The sequence below is a fragment of the Panthera pardus genome, unplaced genomic scaffold, assembly GCF_024362965.1.
Source record: "Panthera pardus isolate Hobbes unplaced genomic scaffold, ASM2436296v1 HiC_scaffold_21, whole genome shotgun sequence".
Lineage (NCBI taxonomy): Eukaryota > Metazoa > Chordata > Mammalia > Carnivora > Felidae > Panthera > Panthera pardus.
Genome location: NW_026526777.1, coordinates 63,552,090 through 63,571,218, shown reverse-complemented (window position 1 = coordinate 63,571,218; position 19,129 = coordinate 63,552,090). Strand labels below are relative to the sequence as shown.

Genomic DNA, 19,129 nt, shown 5'->3' with positions numbered 1-19,129 from the left:
AAATTAGAATATTTTTATTTGCCTCTGAAGTTACTGATAATATTCATATTAATCTGGTGCTCAGACTTTTCATTTATAAAATAATTTCTTCTCTTAGGTATTTGGAGTAGATGACAATCAGGATTATAATAGGCCTATTATTAATGAGAAACATAAAGACCTGATAAAAGATTGGGCTCTCAATTCTGCTGCGGTAGTAATGGAAGAAAGAAAGCCACTGAGTACACCTGGATTTCACAACTCAGAGGTATACATCTCTTCCTCATATGTGACTTTTACACACATGAAATGTGAATTTTTATCATTTGTAGTTATATTATTTTAAGTAACTGATATACTCCTTTGAAAATTCTCCTAAAAACTAAATTCTCACAACTGAATTTGTTTCTAATAAAAGCCTAAAGCAATTTTTGCAGTAATTCTGTTTCAGTTTTTGTTATTTCTTTTAAATTATGTTACTCTGTTCATCGGTGAAGGGAAAATGTTAATTTCAGTAAGCAGTTAATGAACTCACTGCTCTGATTGGCATTATGAGATAAAAGGAAAAGTATACTCCAGTAGTACTTCCTAGGAGGGCCCGTAGTTAGAATGGAAAGATCTGTAGATCTTTCTGTCATGCCAGGAAGGATGTGCCCAGTAGTGCCTGGCAGATAGAATTTCTATACCTGAATAAGTGCCAGTGCAGTACAGCCCCCGATGTTGTTAGAATGACCTGAAGTTAGTCAAGGATGGCTTGGTTAGCAAGCTTGGGGAGTCAGCATGGGTGCAGTAGAGCTACGGAGACCTGAGCTCAGGTCCCAGAATTGCCACATTTGTCCAAGTGCCCTTGTGTCGTCGGTCACTTCCCCTCTCTTAGCTGCAGTTTTATCGTCTGTGCAGTTGGGATTTTTGATAAAACCTACTTACAGGGAGGTCAGTGAAGTATGTAAAGCACTCAGCATAGTAATTGCCTGAGATCTGTGCCCTCAACAAATGGTTATTCCCTTATTGGAAGTGATACTAGAAACTTCATTCCAGTGATGTGTCAAAAATAAATGTAAAAAAAAATATGTAACTGAGAAGTATTAATTCATTATAATGTATTCAATCAGAGCTAACATCCAGTAGGAATTTTCTCGTGCCATTTTACAAATGTGGAAACTGAAATATGTAGACCAAGGTCATAAAACTAGCACCTTGTGGAGCCAGAATGTGAACCGTAAGCAGCCCTGTTTTCTTAATTCATTCTCTTACTCAGTATGCTACACCACCTCTCCAGAAATGAGTTAATTTATACAAATGGCAAATAAAACAATCACAAATGAAATGTTACCTTTGTCAGAAACATAAATAGAATATTTCTATAGACAGGGAAATCCACCTATCCGTTTATTATTGTTAAAATGGTCCCTTTATGGCATGCCTATTCCTGAAAGCTGTTAAAGCATTTCTTGCATTTCAGTGTTCTGTTTCCTTCCTTGATCATACAGAACTGTAATTCTGGTTTCCGTTTCATAAGATGCTTAATTTACTTACTGAAAACAAGTGATACTTATGCGAGGCAGTGTTCTGGTGTTCTGATTACCAGGAATGGTTCTGGTGACCATGAACTTTTATATAAGACTCCCTCTTCCCTTCCCCATCCCCTCAACCCATCCGAAGTGGAATTGATATACAGCCCAGTATGTACCTGCCGTGGAGAGAATCTCCGACACAGGGCATGAGAACCTCTTCACAGAACATAAGTGTGTGTGTCAGTGAAGGTGGGAGGGGCTCTGGTACTTCCTTCCTGCTGAGAAGCATGAGCAGTTAGTAGAGTCTTGAAAGGGACTTCAAGGATCCAGCAGGTTTTGGAATCCTTAGGCTTCATTGTGTGCAAGTCACTGTATACTTACTGCTTTAACCTATTCTGGAAGTCGTTATCTGTAGCCTGTTTGAAATATTCATCAGTTTTTAGCCTGTAAATCTGATACTTAAGATAGTGTTTTGAATCATTTGTAATACAGTTTTGGTGATAGCCTTCCATTCCTTAGTTGTCATTCCAGTCTCAAAATTAAGATTTGACTTATTTTTTTTGTGAGGGAACATAATTTTTTTTCTGTACTCCCTAGGTCTTGCCTGGATTGCCCTCAAGTTACCATTCTATGTCCATAAGTCTGTAGAGCCATTTCATGAATTAAATTCCATTTCACATTTGACTATGAAAGTTCAGAGAGTACTTGCCTTAAGGCCAGATCTAGACATGTGCAGGTCTAGGCTCAGACTAAAGGCTGAGTGATTTCTAGCTTCTTCTGGAAACAGCGAAGTGTTGTAAAAAGAAGTCTAGAGCTTTGGGTTTGTTTTTGAAATCCTTGAAGACACGACCTGGCAGATTTAATGTTCCTTGAGACTCTGGAACCAGTCCGCGTCCTAGAATCACGTAGAGGGCCAGAGAACAACTTAGGAATAGATCTTTAGACTCCTGCTCCAGAGACAGAAGCAGAGCCAGCCTCAGTGTGGTAGCCGTGAGGCCCTGGTGACACACCCACGTGTATCCAGCCGCAGAAAATGTTAAGCTCCAAGCATTTATTTTAGTGCCATCGTTAGTATTTAATAAGTAGAGAAAATTATACTACGTTTACAGTAATGATAAGATGTAGTTAAAAGGGGTACCTAGAGACTTTTCATTCTATATCTGAGGACATTTAATAAATGATAATATAGCAATGTGAATTTTAAATACGGCTTCTTATGACAAGATAATGTAACTAAATGGAATTCTCTCTTGTCTAAATAGGCTATTTCGTTCCCTTATTTTCCTCCTTTAGGAAGGCACATCTTCATCAGGAAACAAACGCTGGGTTTCACAGTGGGCTAGTTTGGCTGCAAACCACACAAGACATGATCAAGAAGAAAGGATAATGGAATTATCTGCACCTGTTCCTTTAGAGAATGGTATTTTCTTCCTCTTGGTCTCTTTTTTGTAAATCAGCTTTGTAAAAAACAAGCTAAATCTGCATAGTGAGAAGTAAATTAAACCTAAATAAACAAATCACATATTCTCTTGCTTATTTTACATATATGATTTTATTTGCACTAATAATGCAGGTATCATTAAAATAAAACCCTAACTGAAGATGAGAGGTAATTTGAAGATGAAATATATATATATATATATATATATATATATATATATACATATATATATGTATGTATTTTTATATATGACATGTAAAAATGAAAATTTTAAATTTTCTAAATTACAGTTCTAAATTACAACATTCATTAATATCATTAATACAACAAATATTTAAATGCTACTTTGTGCATTTAAAAAACATTCAATACAGTTCAATAAAAAAGAATACACACTTAATTTACTTAATGTATCTTTTGCAAGTCTGTGTAATGTGATTTTTATTACCTTCTAGTAATATTTCTGTGAACTAAGTTTCCTTAAAATAAAAATGAAATTTTATGCCTAATGATTTTATTTTAGATTCAGTTAATTACATTCTTAATTTAAAAACCCTCAAGGAGAATTTGCTGTGACTTTTTATGTGTATTCTTAATTTTGTTATTGTTGAAAACAAATGAAAATTTATTTTGCCCCTGGCTTATGGCACCCCAAAAATCTGGTTTAGGAATTTTGTAAACATTACTCAGCAAGGATTTGAGCAGGGTACTAGAAAAGGTATATCATTTACTTACTATAGAAATTAGAAGTAATTGATAGTATTCCCAAAAATCAAAGACTGAATGATCTGCAGATTGATTAACATAAACTGGTCACTTTTCGGGGAAACAAGGCACCCAAACAGAGAGGGTCAGAGGGGCTAGATAAACTTACCAAAGAACCCATTATAAAATTAGTAAGCATTAGCTGTAGAAGGCAAAATTCTACCCTTGTTACAAAATAAAACAAACTGCCTGGCCCTCATTATCTCATTTCTGTTTTATCATATTCTTTTTTTTTTTTTTAATGTTTTTTTTTTTTATTTTTGAGAGGCAGAGCGCAAGCAGGGGAGGGGCAGGGAGGGAGACACAGGATCAGAAGCAGATGCCAGACTCTGAGCTGTCAGCACAGAGCCTGATGCGGGACTCAAACTCACGAACCGTGAGATCATGACCTGAGCCAAAGTCGGATGCTCAACCGACTGAGCCACCCAGGTGCTCCTATTTCATCATATTCTAAATTATTTAACTGATAAATCCACTTAAATCTTAAAATATTCTTGTTAAACATTCATCTTATGTGTGTTAGGAGCAGGACAGTGTGAGAAATGCTAGAAAAATAAAAAAAGATAAAACGGTTCTTACATTTTAGCGCTTCAAGTAGTATCAAGGAGCCAAGACATAATACAGTAACTTAACAATAATTGCTGAAGTTGAATCAGTAAGTTTAGTAGCTATTTTCCTGCATCATACCATTACATTGCTGTGAAATTTAAATGTTAAACTTTCAGCATTATAAGGGGAAAAAAGACTTACAGAAGCTATGTCTTAGTATCTTGTATCCGCTTATCTCCCAAAGATTAGAATGCTTTATATGTTAATTTATATTTCCCTTTGTCAGAAATGTGTTCCATTTATAGAAGTCAGGAAAATCCTGAAGCATTCTCAATTTCTCTAACATGGAAACATCAAAGTATGTATTTTCTCTTTGGCTTCTACTTAATTGTAAAAAGAGAAAGTGATCATGTATTTGTATATGAGGTGTTAATATGCCAGAAGACCATAATTTAAAAATCCCTCAGTGTTTAAAATTATGACAAGTCCTGTGATCTTGTTTCACATTCACACTTTTTAAAATTCTTTTAATTGGTGTTAAATTTTTTTTTTTTTTTTTAGAAAACCTAATAAAGGTTTGCATTTTCCGTTTTACTTAAGGAAATCCAAACTTGTCATTCTTTCAGATAGATAACAGTGGGCATTAAAAGCTAAATATATTATTCTTATATAATTGGAAGTGTTTATTTAGGCCTTCTCTGTGCAATTCTGTAAAACAGCTTCTTGGGCAAAATCTCATGGGTGGAATACATCACAAAAGCAAAAATGAACACAGTGACCTTCCCTGCCATAAAATACATTGAAAGAAAAAGAGAGCAGCGGATATAGGAGTAAGATCAGATGACCCCAGTTTTCATCTCCTAAAACTGCCTTTCTTGACTCCCCTGTTAGTAATCTGCCTGTTTTATGTCTTGGCACTGTACTTGCTTTTGAAACTACTCTGTTACCATGTTGGTATGTTTATTCAGAGTTTTCTTGTACATCAAGCCATTTCTTAACTTACACGGCAAAATCTAATAAGGTACTCTGTATTTGTACCTTTTTGCCCTAATACCTTTATTCTTTGTGGTTTTATTTTATAGATACAGACATCAGTGAGTCTGGCATTTCAGTGAGAAGTACTGGCTCAGCAACGTCCTTGGTCAGTCAGGGAGAGAGGAGGAGACGCACCCTTCCTCAGCTTCCCAGTGAAGAAAAGTCCAAGATTCTAACACAGAGGTCAGAGATAGGAGAAAAACAAGACACAGAACTTCAGGAGAAAGAAGCACCCACACAGGTATACCAGAAAGATAAGCAGGATGCCGACAGAGCCCTGAGCAAGATGAACAGGGCAGTGAATGGTGAGGCTGTTAAAATTGGCGGAGACAATAAAACCTTGCTTCACTTGGGCAGCTCTTCTGGGAAGGACAAAAGTGAAACTGATAAGGAAACTTCTTTGGTGAAGCAAACGTTAGCTAAAATTCAGCAACAAGAACAAAAAGAACAGGCGCAGTGGACGCCTACCAAGTTGTCTTCTTCAAAAAATGTTTCGGGTCAGATAGATAGGTGTCGGGAGGAATCTTTTAAACAGGAGTCACAACCTCAAGAAAAAATTCCAGGACACTCTACAAGCAAAGGAGAAAGGGTGATACAAAATGAGGGCAAGCGAAGAAAAGCGGAGGAGGTTCTGAAAGGTCAGTCTTCAAAGGGCGGAGACAAGAAGGAATCCTCCAAGTCCTTAGTGCGACAAGGAAGCTTCACTATAGAAAAACCTAGCCCCAACATACCCATAGAACTTATCCCCCACATAAATAAGCAGACGTCATCTACACCCCCTTCTCTAGCGTTGACAGCTGCCAGCAGAATACGAGAAAGAAGTGACTCTATGGATACTGATTCTAGTATGGACACAACCCTTATTCTAAAAGACACAGAAGCAGTAATGGCTTTTCTAGAAGCCAAACTGCGTGAAGATAATAAAACTGATGAAGGCCCGGATACTCCCAGTTACAATAGAGACAACTCTATTTCACCAGAATCTGATGTGGACACAGCTAGTACAATCAGTCTGGTTACTGGAGAGACTGAAAGAAAGTCAACCCAAAAGCGAAAGAGTTTCACTAGTCTCTATAAAGACAGATGTTCCACAGGTTCTCCTTCCAAAGATGTTACAAAATCGTCCTCTTCAGGTGGTAGGGAGAAAATCGAGAAGAAAACGAAAAGTCGTTCCACAGATGTAGGTTCAAGAGCAGATGGTCGTAAATTTGTACAGTCCAGTGGAAGAATAAGACAGCCTTCTGTAGACCTAACAGACGACGACCAGACCTCTAGTGTACCTCATTCTGCGATCTCTGATATTATGTCCTCTGATCAGGAAACTTACTCTTGTAAGCCTCATGGAAGGACTCCACTTACCTCAACTGATGAGCATGCACATTCCAAACTGGAAGGAGGCAAAGTGACTAAATCTAAGACTTCTCCCGTCACACCTGGATCATCCAGTAAGTCAACCACTCTTCCGCGGCCACGACCCACCAGGACTTCCCTCTTGCGCAGAGCACGGCTTGGCGAAGTGTCCGACAGTGAACTGGCTGATGCTGACAAAGCATCTGTTGCCTCTGAAGTGTCCACCACCAGTTCCACGTCCAAGCCCCCCACAGGAAGGCGTAACATCTCTCGGATTGATTTATTGGCTCAGCCCCGTCGTACAAGGCTTGGCTCATTGTCGGCTCGCAGTGACTCTGAAGCAACCATCTCTAGAGGTAGTGCCTCCTCACGGACTGCAGAGGCCATCATTAGAAGCGGAGCCAGACTCGTACCTTCAGATAAATTTTCTCCTAGAATTAGAGCTAACAGTATCTCTCGACTATCAGACTCCAAAGTCAAAAGTATGACCTCAGCACATGGCTCTCCTTCAGGTAATTGGGTCCAGACTTTTTATAATATTAGCATATTTCTTTTATGTTTTGGGACTCCTTTCTTTCTTTCTTTTTTTTTTTTTTTTAAATAAGTGTCTAGTATTACTTCTAAAAATATTCAACAGAGAAGTTATGCTATAAGAGGATATTTTCTCCTCTAAAAATTATTTTTGTTAGCTTAGTAAATGGAAAATTCAGACATTACACACCCTTCCAGTTAATGACCTAGGGCAAAATAGTGATTTCAAAATTAGAAGTATATGGAACCTATTTAGGAGTTTTAGTTGCCTGCTTGGCGAGGCATCTGGACCCGTGTGTCAGAGTTAGAGGAGGAATGGTATCTGGTTTAAATAATAGGAATAACATTGAACTGCTAAAAGTGTGTGGCTGATTCTTAAATATCCTCACGTGATTCAGAGCCCTTAACCTGAAGAAAAGCAGTATACCTTTTATTATTCCTTTCAGGGCTAAGTGAAATAATTGCCGTTTTACCCTTTCTTTCCCATTTATTTAGAAATGTCTCATATACTTTTTTTTTTAAATTTTTTTTTTAACGTTTATTTATTTTTGAGACAGAGAGAGAGCATGAACGGGGGAGGGTGAGAGAGAGAGGGAGACACAGAATCTGAAACAGGCTCCAGGCTCTGAGCGGTCAGCACAGAGCCCGACGCCGGGCTCGAACTCACGGACCGCGAGATTATGACCCGAGCCGAAGTCGGATGCTTAACCGACTGAGCCACCCAGGCGCCCCTCATATACTTTTTAAGGTTCAATCTGTTTGTGGTTGGGGCAGGTGAAGACTAATCCATGGTTTATTTCAGTGGAAGAAGATGGATCCATGAGATAATCACTAAGCACATATGGGTCACACTGGGCTATAGACATGTAACTGGTTGTGAGCATTATCTCAATACCTTCGTATTCAGAGCTGCAGCCAGTGAGAGTATGTGCATGGCCAGAGATGTGACCCAGATATTTGTATGTCTCCTGTGAGCACGGTATCATTACTTCATAATCGGCCTCACCCCTGGGTGTGGCTGGAAGGGCCAGTGTGGGGAAGCCTGCTGTTAAAAGACTTAAAAATTTCTTGTCAGCAAGCATCCAAGTGAGCTGAGTCTTGGGGGGAGAGTGAGGGGAAGGTTGGTCTGCAGTCCTATGTTCATAGTTTGGAATCTACCTCTCTGTGGCCTACAAGACCCCAAACAATGCTCCTTATTTTATTTTTTCACTTTTTATTCCTTCTGTCTCCTTCCCACTGCTGCTTGCCTCCCCTGCACTCACATCTCCCTCCCTCCCGGTTAGTGGCTGTGGTGATGATGGTCAGAACTGTGGTAGGAACGGTCGTAGGCTGAAGATAGGCAACATACAATCACGATTCCAAAAGAATGGATAAGATTCCCTTATCAGTGCCATCTTCCTTCTGCGCTTCAGGCTTTCACTGGTGGTTCATGCAGTTTTTGCAGGTGTTTTAAAACTGACTGCTGTCTTCTGGTTTATGTTTACCTATCGTTTTCCTGTCGTTCCTTATGGCCCTACCTCTTCAATTCACATTTCCTTTGTGCTGCATTCTGTGACGCGTAGTGCGATCAGATCTCTTCTGCCACGTTGCCTGTTTGCTCACCCATCTCTGTTTAGCACAAGAGAAGTGTTACACTTTTCTCCTGTCTTACCATGAGCCGTAACGCAAGCTGTGTGTCCCCGAGTAGCGTGGAGCAGTTCCTTCTGTACTGGTCGTCTGGTCCTTAACACGAGTGCTGTGGTTCTGCTCCTCAGTACGTAACAGGAGGGGCTTACATGAGATGCAAGCCAAGTACCATTACTTAAGCACGTCTAAAAAACCACTATAAGATGCCATGTCTAAAGATAAACTTTGTTTTCTGCCTTGAATCCAGAACTTGATAAACATGCAGTTTTCTGTATGCAAAAAGTACCTTGAATTCAGTTTAATGAAATCCCCTAGGATAAATTGAGGTATGTGATGTGGGCCTTCTTCATACATAACAGCAGTGTATTAAATAATTCAAACCATGGCATTCAAAGGCTGGAAGGGTTATTCACTTCAGGTAACTAAGGGCAAGATATGAAATCATGTGCCCTGTTCACACAGCTATGGCAGGAGAAGAAGTCAAGGCCTTTTCCTTCCCAGCCTCTGGCTTTTTCCACGTCTAGTCTGGCTCTCAGAAATAGTCTTTATCTGCTTGCTTGCAAGCTGCCAGGGGATGGCTGGAATCTACTGGATTATTTTCAGGAGTATATACAAGGCCACTGTACCGTGTATTTGATATATTGTGCACTGTAATCTGTGTAATCCTGATTTACTGAGTTCATGTTCTGTGTTCCACCTTGTGATCCAGGATTGTTAATGCACATTCTCTCAAGATACACTTTTATATCTTATTACATCTTATCTGGAAGGACAAAGCTAGGATCTTTTAGTCAGTGATAAGGTATTAAAACAGTTACATTGGGTAGGTAATAAAACAGCAGTAAGAAAAACAGACACTTTTTTGGTCTAGTGGCTAATTGGGGTGTCTTTGATGTCATGACATTTCTATTTAAGAAAATTATAATATCTTGAGTGGAAAAAGAAAATAAAAAGTCTTAGCTTTTGAAATACAATTGAAAAGAATGTAAAATCATACTGGTCAGTGTTGTATCAACTGTAAACTTTAAAGGATTTAGAAATATCTGAACCCAGAGCCTGTGATATGTCCAGATTGGCATATGTGAAAATAATTCTGTGATGTTTCAAATTTCATATTTTAGGCCATGTCTTAAAAAATTTTTCAAAGAAATGTATATGATAAAAACATAAGAATGGAAATATCTGATTGGAAAACAGAGTAAAAGTTCTTTTATGCTTCTTTAATTCTGATGTAATTTGCTTTTAGGAAAGTTTAGTCCCCACTGTCCCCACCCCAGTTCCTTCAGTGATCCTTCAATATCAAGTTACAGTAAAATATCCAGATTTATTTTGATAAGATGCTTTTAAAACTAAGTGTGCGGAGTTATCAAAATAAAGCAGTTGGTTTGCATTATGTTTTACGTGTACATTCTAAAAAATAGCATCATTTTAACATCCTTAGAATTTTTTTTAGACTGATTTCTCATTTTTATTCTAAACCTCAAACTTTATGGATGGTAGGAATGAAATGTTAGGCATGCATGGCTTCAGTTCTTTCTTCCTCCAGGTCAAAGAGCAATATAGCACATTGTCAGGGATCTTTTCCCCAAATGATCTTATTGCTACGTGCTTATAAACATATGTGTAAAATATGTTTGTGGTTTCGTTTCCCACAAAGATATTGTGATAGAAAGTGTGAAAATGCAGTGTTTGTTTCCTGAAATGTGTTTGTTAAGTCTGTAGTTGTGATTGCGTTTTAAGGCCAACAAAGCTTTGGTTAATAGTAAGAGAAATCTGAGCATTCACAAATGAATAATGCTAAGAACTCTTTCTCCCTTTTTAAATTCTGGATGGTATGTTTCCAGAGCGAATATAGTAGTTGATTATTTCCACAAGAGGAAGTGCTGCATAATTTCATAACTAAAATAATTTTCAGGTTAGCTGTAAAATTAATTAAGCTGATCTTAGAGCTGATTTTAATCTATGTCCTATACAGCCCTTCACCAACCAAGGAGCCTCTTGGGGATTGGCATTTGAAATAGCTTCTATATCAATGTTCAATTTAATGATTTATCAGAAATGCCTTTTTATACCAGTATATATATTAAATAAGCCTAATGCTATACAATTAAATTTAATTCTTTATAGAATTTTACCCAAACAAAATAAAATTCAAGAAGAAGAAGTAACATTTTTCTTGATGGGTAGAAATCACAAAAATTACCATCCTATGAGAAATTGAGGCTGTTTTATAAAGAATTAGCCTAACTGGAATTGTTTTTTGTTTTTTTGTTTTTTTTTAAATAAAGATTTTCTGGGGTACTTGGGTGGTTCAGTCAGTTAAGCTTCTAACTGTTGATTCTGACTCAGGTCATGATCTCCTGATTCATGAGATGGAGCCCCTCGTCGGGCTCTGTGCTGACAGTGTGGAGCCTGCTTGGGATTCTCTCTCCCTCTCCTTCTCTCTGCCCCTTCCCTCCCCTGCTTACTTGCTCATTCGCTCTCAAAATAATAAATAAAATAAGTAGGCATTAGCAAAAGTTAAAAACATTTGAACTTTAAGTTTACTCTGCAACAACTAGCAGATGGTAGGGATTTTTTTTTTTTTTTTTTTTTTTTTTTTTTTTTTTTTCAGATAAACTGTGTTGCTGCTGTAGTTTAGAAGCAAAGATTAAGAAAGCAAAAGCTATTGAAAGAAGTTCTTTGAGAAATAACAGGTCCTGGCATGAAATCCCCTTTCCTGGTCTCTTGGCCCCCGAGTAGTGATCTACTCTTCACTGTTACATGAACAGAGTGGTGTCCAGACATAACTGAGCCCTGCTTCCTAGCACGCCCTGGATGATAAGTTTTCCAGGGGTAAAGATAACCCTTGATCGGTTGAAGAGTTATTAATCCTATTTTCATTTCTCTGCCGTACCCTACTTTTTTTTTTCTCTCTCTCATTTTGCCCTCAATTTTAACAGAACAGACCTAAAAATGTTACCTTTCAGTTTGAAAAATATGCTCTGTCCTTGTGGTTGCTTTTCTTTGTCAAGGTATTACTGAACTTCACTATTCTTACCAGATAGTAAAGTAGACCTGTAAAACTAAGTGGGAACTTTATGAATGTCATTTGAAAAAGGAATTTTTCTCTTTTATTCCTCAAATATGTAATTATTTTCTGATCTCGAGACTGAAACTATTAAAAGTTATTTCTAACGTGACTCTACTTACTGACACCTGACTGTCAACTGGCAATCAGCACCTGGTTCTCAGTTTCCCATTCTGCCCTCCTGTATTGTCCCACTCTTGAAATATACCAGGCATTGATGCTATTCTAAGTTACCTCTGAGTTAACTAACTGAGCTCCATCATACCTACTTAGTTTACCATCTCCTACAGTTTATTGAAACTCTTTGTTAGTGGTTTTGTTTTCACTCCAAACAACTTTCCGTTGTAAGTATGGTTTCCATAGTTCCCAAATCAAAAATCAGGAAATTCAGTCTAACAAATGATCTTTTTATTATTTCTGAACTTGTTTTCTACGAATAATATTCTAAGGTAGCAAAACAAATAAACATCTAACGCTTAGTGAAATGCCTTTGTTAAAATATAGCTATTTTGCAATATTTTTAGTGTTTTGCTCTTATTCCTAAACTTTTTCTAAAATTGTTTTCAAGTCTTAGGGTCAGTTCAATTCGTAGGATTTTCCAGATGTCTAGAATTTAGTAATTTTCCACTATGGTAAAAGTAGTTTTATGTTAATGAACGATCTTGGTAAAACCAGAAACAGTACTGACTACCACCTTCAAAAGGCACTATGAATAATTACCTAGAGTTCTATACATGTGTTTGCACACACACTTTTACAAAAAGCCGTGGAGTTTCTGCTTATCTTCTTGTACCCATGAATCTTGTTCCAAGCTCCAGGAGCTTCAAAGGGGAGTGTGAATCAGGACAAATAGGTAGGCTCTGACTTAGGGCATATTCCTGATTACAGATTTCTCTGCTTCTTAAACCAACTCTTTGGCAATATATACCAGTCAGTTTTGTCTGACAGCCACCTGAGACTTACAGAGTCCCAGACAAAAATGTGGTTTGGGGAGGAAAAGACATGAGTGCATAAAATCCTAGTGAGGTAGGATGAAGGAATTCGAGACTTCACCACGATGCAGCCTCGGGTCAGTTTCTGTTTTAAAAGAAGGAGAGAGAGAGAGAGAGAAAGAAAGAAAAACAAAACTCTTCTGATATTAATAGCAACTAGAATTTATATAGCAGGTGCTAAGTTTTTGTCCCTGTACCCACCAAAAACATCTGCTTTTCACTAGGTTTTCCCTAATTTGAGAAAAGCAAATGGCCAGTAGCTAGGAATTCACTTACTTTTTCAAAAATATTCATTAAACATTTGCTAGCCAGGCACTCTGCAGCAAGTCCTAGGTATGCAGTAGTAGATTCCTGCCCTTGTGAAGCTTGCTGTAAATCAGCCATCATTGCCCTGTTTTTGACCTCTGTATATGCCTCACAAATTATTTGTGTGTTTGGTTCTCGCATTAACAGTACTAGTGAAATTAATTTGTCTTCTGATTTTTCAGATGTGTCAGCAACACCATCTTTTAAATGTCTTTCCTAACCTCAAACACGAAAGTGGTTGCCACTTTCTTTACTGTGAATATTCACAGTATCTCCTGTGCCTTAAATGTCAGTGGTTGTGAGAATAGCTTTGTAGAGCTTCGCTCCTTGTAGGTCTTACGCCATTGTCTAATTTCACTGTATGCTTTCAGTGTCAAAGCAGCCGCGAGTTGTACTGAAGATGCTTTGTTGTGTTTTTACCATGTAAAAGATTTTTTCCAATCATAGCGTAACAGGATGTTGAATGACAGAGGTAATGTTTTTTTTCTGCCATAAAAGCATAATTTCCACAGCAGGAATTATGCACATTTGTATGTTGGGAAAAGAGGGTTTACCATATCCATGTTGCAAGTCCATGTGGCATGAGGAAATCTTTTCCCTTATTTCTGTTGTTGTTGTTACTGTCGTTTTCTAAAACAAAAATCCATATCGTCACTCAAATGAGAACTATTTGCAATGATAAAGTACCCAAGTTAAACATTTATGGATAGAGCTTGCTTAGTTGTTTATCATTAGTGAATTTTTCATCTGAATGTTTTATTCACCATACTATGGAAAACGTGGTCTTTCGATTGTTTTTAATTCCTCATTGTTTTTAATTCACCGAAGTATATTGTTTCTATCTTTAAGGAGTAGTAGACTTATTTTCGTGAGGTGTGTGTATGTCAGTTATTGAAAGTTGTGCTGTGTGTGTCTCATGGTGTTTTTGAAATCATGATTTTTATCTCCTTTAAAAGGTAACATAATAATTCTTTTTTTAATAATTAAACTAATTTAGTAAATTCAAGATGGAGGCGCTTTCCTACTGATTATGCTTCCACCTCAGAAGATGAATTTGGATCAAACCGTAATTCCCCTAAACATACTCGTCTACGTACTTCTCCAGCCCTGAAAACCACTCGGTTGCAGAGCTCTGGGTCAGCAATGCCTACTAGTTCTTCGTTCAAGCACCGGATAAAAGAACAGGAAGACTACATCCGAGATTGGACTGCTCATCGAGAAGAGATAGCCAGGTTGGTTCTAAATGGATTATCTTTAAGAGCTGGAATTTCGTGTCAGTGTTTCAACTCGATAGCAAAAGCGTAGCTTTTATTCGATTTCTACAGATTGTCCAAGGAGTGAAATCCTCAGGTAGCTACGCACGCACTTCCATCCAGAGTGTTGCTCTCCATCCAGTTTCTCTGGGTTTGTGTTTTTAGTGCCAGTGCTACTAACATCTTGTAGAACTAATTTATTTTGCTTGCAACCCCCTTTCTTCTTTCTAGTAGAGATGCCGATGAGTTAATACCGCTTTTGAAAGGTGGTATTGGCTCTACACCATTAAGAATTGTGCAGCTAAATTTTTGAGTACTTTTCCTTTTACCTTCCACTTCCAAAGAGGTAATAGTATAGTTGTTGGAGATACATGGCTCTTATTCTCTGGGGAGAATGCGAGGATGTGGATTTTTACTCACACTTTTATGAATTCGTGAGGTACAGTTGAACCCTTTATTATTTTGAATATTAAATTTGTTTATTATACCCTTTAGGTTATATGATTAAAAAGTAAAATTCATGCTGCAGATGTGATTTTTAATGAGTACCTTACCACGTTTGAACACTGAGGAGAGGCTTGTACTCAAACAGATGCTATTGTAGTTAAAATATGGGTTTTGTTCATTTTGTAAGATAGTACATTTTACTGTGGTATACCGTATGTCACCTAAACGTTTCCCTGTGACACTCTACAGTTGTTTCTGCCTTCAATTTAAGACCCTAAACTTCAAGTTTTACACTTGGCAACATTATTAAAGAATGTGATATGTAATAGTCCAGAGATGGTTTTTAAAAAAATAAACTCTTAACCATAATTTAATGGTGTTTTATCTTTTTTTTTTTTTTTCCTTTGCTCTGTTGACTTCTGTGAATTATGTTTTTTCTGGCTCATTACTTCAATGTAATGTCTATGGTTTTTGGTCGCTAATGACTATTGTAATTGCTTTTAATTGCTTATCATTCTTTGAGAACATGCCCTTTTAATCTCACTGTGCTTCTTAAACATTTTTATTTTACCATATAAATTGCTTTTTGGGAGACTAATTATTGAAGCATTGTAAGCCAGTTCCAGTTAGGGGACAGGCATATGTATGTGCTTTGGGATCCCTGAGTTATTAGGAGACCACAGGACGCCCGCAGTGAGGGAGTTTCTACCTCTTTTTATTCTTGTGGGCACGGCTGGCCTCACTCTCCTGACATCATTTCCCTTCCTGTGGAGGGGGGACCTGCTGCAGCTCAGGAGGCACCTGATGGTTCCCCTTAGGGGGCCACCTCTTTGAAACCTGGACCCCTCCTTCCGGGCCACACCCACTTCCCTGCCCCCAAACAGAAAAGATGCTGCGGAGGGGAAAGTGCAGGGGAACTGGAGGTGACACTTTCACTTGGTTCTGTCTTTATTATGTGCATTTTATTGCTCCTGTCTCTTGTGTGTCTTGTTACCCGTAGCGGGACAGCTAATGGGCCAGGCCTTTTAACTTCTAATGACTTTATGCCTTTTCCCTCTGGTTTGTTAAGTAGCACTGTGTTAATAAAACTTGCCTTTGGGATTTTAATTTTTTAAGGTGTATTTTTCAGCCATGTATCTGAAAGCAATGAAAGCAGATGGATTGCAAAACTCCAAATAAAATGTGTGCATCATTTTAGAATTTCCCCTCCTAGCAGATTTGATGGGGGTGGAGACTAAGAATAAGAATGAGGATTACAAATCTAAGCATTGAAAAAAAGCACAGATACAAGAGATGTAAAGAAATACATTATTATAAAATATTCCAGTGAGTGTAAACCTAGAAGCTTACGGAATTCGTAAGCTTCGATTTAACAACCTTATGAATAGGTCCGTACTTTACACTGAATCATAAATCTATTATTTCTACTTGAAGATATTTATAACTTTGATTTTCTTGATAATTTTGCTTTTTAGAATTCCTAATGCTGGTTTTAGTAGGTGCTGAGATTTTTAAGCCATGTGGATTTAAACCAGTCTAACGGTCTGTATTACTGAGTTGACTTTCAGATACAAATTGTTGTGTAAGAAATCGCTGGCATATACACGATACACTCACAAACGAAAAGGTGGCTTTGGGGTGCTTGCCAAGTGAACAACGTATGTTGTGTATACACACATTATAAGAGTTGTTCGTGTTGGTACAGTTGTTACCACATGACCTGTTGATGTTGCTATTGTCTGTTTTTTTTGACTCATTTTTTTCTAATTAACTCCTGCTTTCTACAAATATCAGAAGCTTCATTGTACAAAAGTCTGCATACAAAACTTGAGAGCAAAAAATAGATTTTTTGGATAAGCTCATGCTTATCTATTTTTTGTCTCATTAAGCTTGGTTATTCTGTTTTTCATCCTACTTCATTTGTTTCAGAAATGCAAAAATTGAATATATCATCTTAGAGAACACTTTATGTGAGATATAGCATGACATAATAAAAAGATCTAGTTACACCACTTAACCATTTGTGACCTTGACCAAAAAAATGGTCACATAACTTCTCCTAAGCCTTATTTTCCTCCTCTGTAAAACGAGATGGTGAATACCTCTCCTCCTGCAGGGTGGCTGTGAGAATGAAGTCAGTTGATGAGCATAAAGCTTCTTTACAATGGTGCTCACGGGGCGCCTGAGTGGCTCAGTTGGTTAAGCGTCCGACTCTTGGTTTTGGCTCAGGTCATGATCTCACGGTTCGTGAGTTCAAGCCCCATATCAGGGGCTTGCCTGGGATCCTCTCTCTCTCTCTCTCTCTCTCTCTCTCTCTCTCTGCCCTTCCTCTGCTCTCTCTGTCTCTCAAAATAAATAAACTTTAAAAAAATTAAAAAACAAATATAATGGTGCTCACTATCAAATAGTGGTTTTGACTGTATTATAATGATGGTGCTCATTACAATTGTTGTAAGCTTATGAGAGCAGGGACTCTATCTGCTTCTCCATCATTATAGCCCTTAGGTCATAACACGGTTCCTGGAACATTAATAAGAGACCAGAAAGTGTTTATTGGTGTTCTTCCTACCTTTTTGTATTGATAAATAAAGGAAGTGACCACAGATTGTTCTTGGTAGGCCATAAGCTTTCATTTAGCACCTTTTTTTTTAATCTGTAGTTAAATTATTATGCAATTACTGCATTCCTTGGAAGTCTTACATTTTGCTCAAGTCAAAACATGTTACTTTGCTTCTGCTTTCGATTTTAAAGTTGAAGAAGCTTTCATTTGAACCTTCTGTCATTTCAAAACCTTCCTTGTGGAAGTAGCCAAATTGAGTTCAGTAGGTCCATAACTTAGAAGTTTTTCAAGTCTCATTGAATTGAAATCTTTTTGATTAAAACAGGAATATCAGTAGTAGATTATGTAAGTTTCTCTCTTTTAAAAATAGAGAAAAATCAGTTTTTTCTTTTGCTTATCACTGGTTAATATTTATTTAGTTCTACAATCTGTGTGGCTGATGACACAAATAAATGGCTCTCCGGGAATGAGCTCTAAACCTGGAATGTGGCCCTCTGCCTTAGCTATTTGTAAGTTGTGTTGTCATGAGCAAGCCTCTCACCTTCTCTGAGAATGTGTCCTCATTCACATTCAGTTAGAGAAGGCCTACCTCACAAGAACACTGTGCCTCTCAAATGACCTCATGTGTACTGTGAGGTGCTGTGCATAACAGACTCCTGTGTCGGGGTTTTACTAACCTCTTTGGCCACCTGGGGGAAGCTTACGGATCTCTTCTCAGAACAGTGCCTCTTCTTTTTTTTTTTTTTTTTTTTTTTTTTTATGTTTTTATTTATTTTTGAGAGACAGAGACAGAGCGAGTAGGGGAGGGGCAGAGAGAGAGGGAGACACAGAATCCGAAGCAGGCTCCAGGCTCTGATCTGTCAGCATACAGCCCGATATGGGGCTCGAACTCATGAGCGGCAAGATCATGACCTGAGCTGAAGTCAGACACTTCAGCTTCAGACTGAGCCATGCAGGTGCCCCTCAGAACAGTGCTTCTAAATGCATAAACATAGGGACTCTGGGTGGCTCAGTCAGAGAAGCATCCAACTCTTGATTTTGGCTCAGGTCATGATCTCACAGTTTGTGAGTTCAAGCCCCACATCAGGCTCTGAGCTGACAGTTGGGATCCTGCTTGGGACTCTTCCTCTCTCTCCCTGCCCTTCCTCTGCTTGTGCTCTGTCTCTCAAAATAAAATAAACTTTTAAAAACTTTAAAACTAAATAAATACATAAACATGAAATTACTTCGTTGTGTTTCAGTATGATTGCATTTCTTTGTAATGTTATCAAAGTATTTTTAAAGTGACAGAGTAATACCTGGAACTTTGTTGCTGTGGGTTTAATGACCGCAGTAATCTTGAGGCAGTGATGATGAAAGGCTCTGGGACACCTATAGCAACCATACTATCTATGATTTCCGTGGGTGGAAAAAACCCCAGTATCACTAATTCCGCTACTGTTTGTTACCCGAATTCTCACTGAAAGAAATGCTAAGCTTCAGGTGGAGGTTAGTGAGAATGAAGTTGTAATTGCTCCTTCTTATCCAGGTTCATGGACTCCTTGGGTTCTTCTGTTTACCACCCCCAAGTCTAAGAGCTGTCATCTGTTAGTGCTGGTCGTTAACATTAACTGTATTTTGAAAGATGTGTCACTACTTCAGGGTGTTTAACATATTTTTCAAAGTGACGTGAAATTTAATTTTATTAATTTTTGGATTAAAGCTTGAAAGC

At 37.9% G+C, this 19,129-nt stretch overlaps 1 protein-coding gene across 10 annotated transcripts in view; it reads left to right on the top strand.

Annotated features, from left to right (window-relative positions):
- Positions 1–19,129, top strand: part of CEP170 (centrosomal protein 170) — a 126,071-nt gene that overhangs the window by 89,687 nt on the left and 17,255 nt on the right. For 8 of the 10 annotated variants that reach the window (XM_053909388.1, XM_053909384.1, XM_053909380.1 and 5 more), the window contains 4 exons: positions 98–247; positions 2,787–2,913; positions 5,331–7,145; positions 14,156–14,390. In XM_053909388.1, coding sequence (XP_053765363.1) covers positions 98–247; positions 2,787–2,913; positions 5,331–7,145; positions 14,156–14,390 — 2,327 coding nt within the window. The remainder of the gene's footprint in view (positions 1–97; positions 248–2,786; positions 2,914–5,330; positions 7,146–14,155; positions 14,391–19,129) is intronic. The other 2 variants (XM_053909390.1, XM_053909386.1) reach the window with 1 other exon arrangement.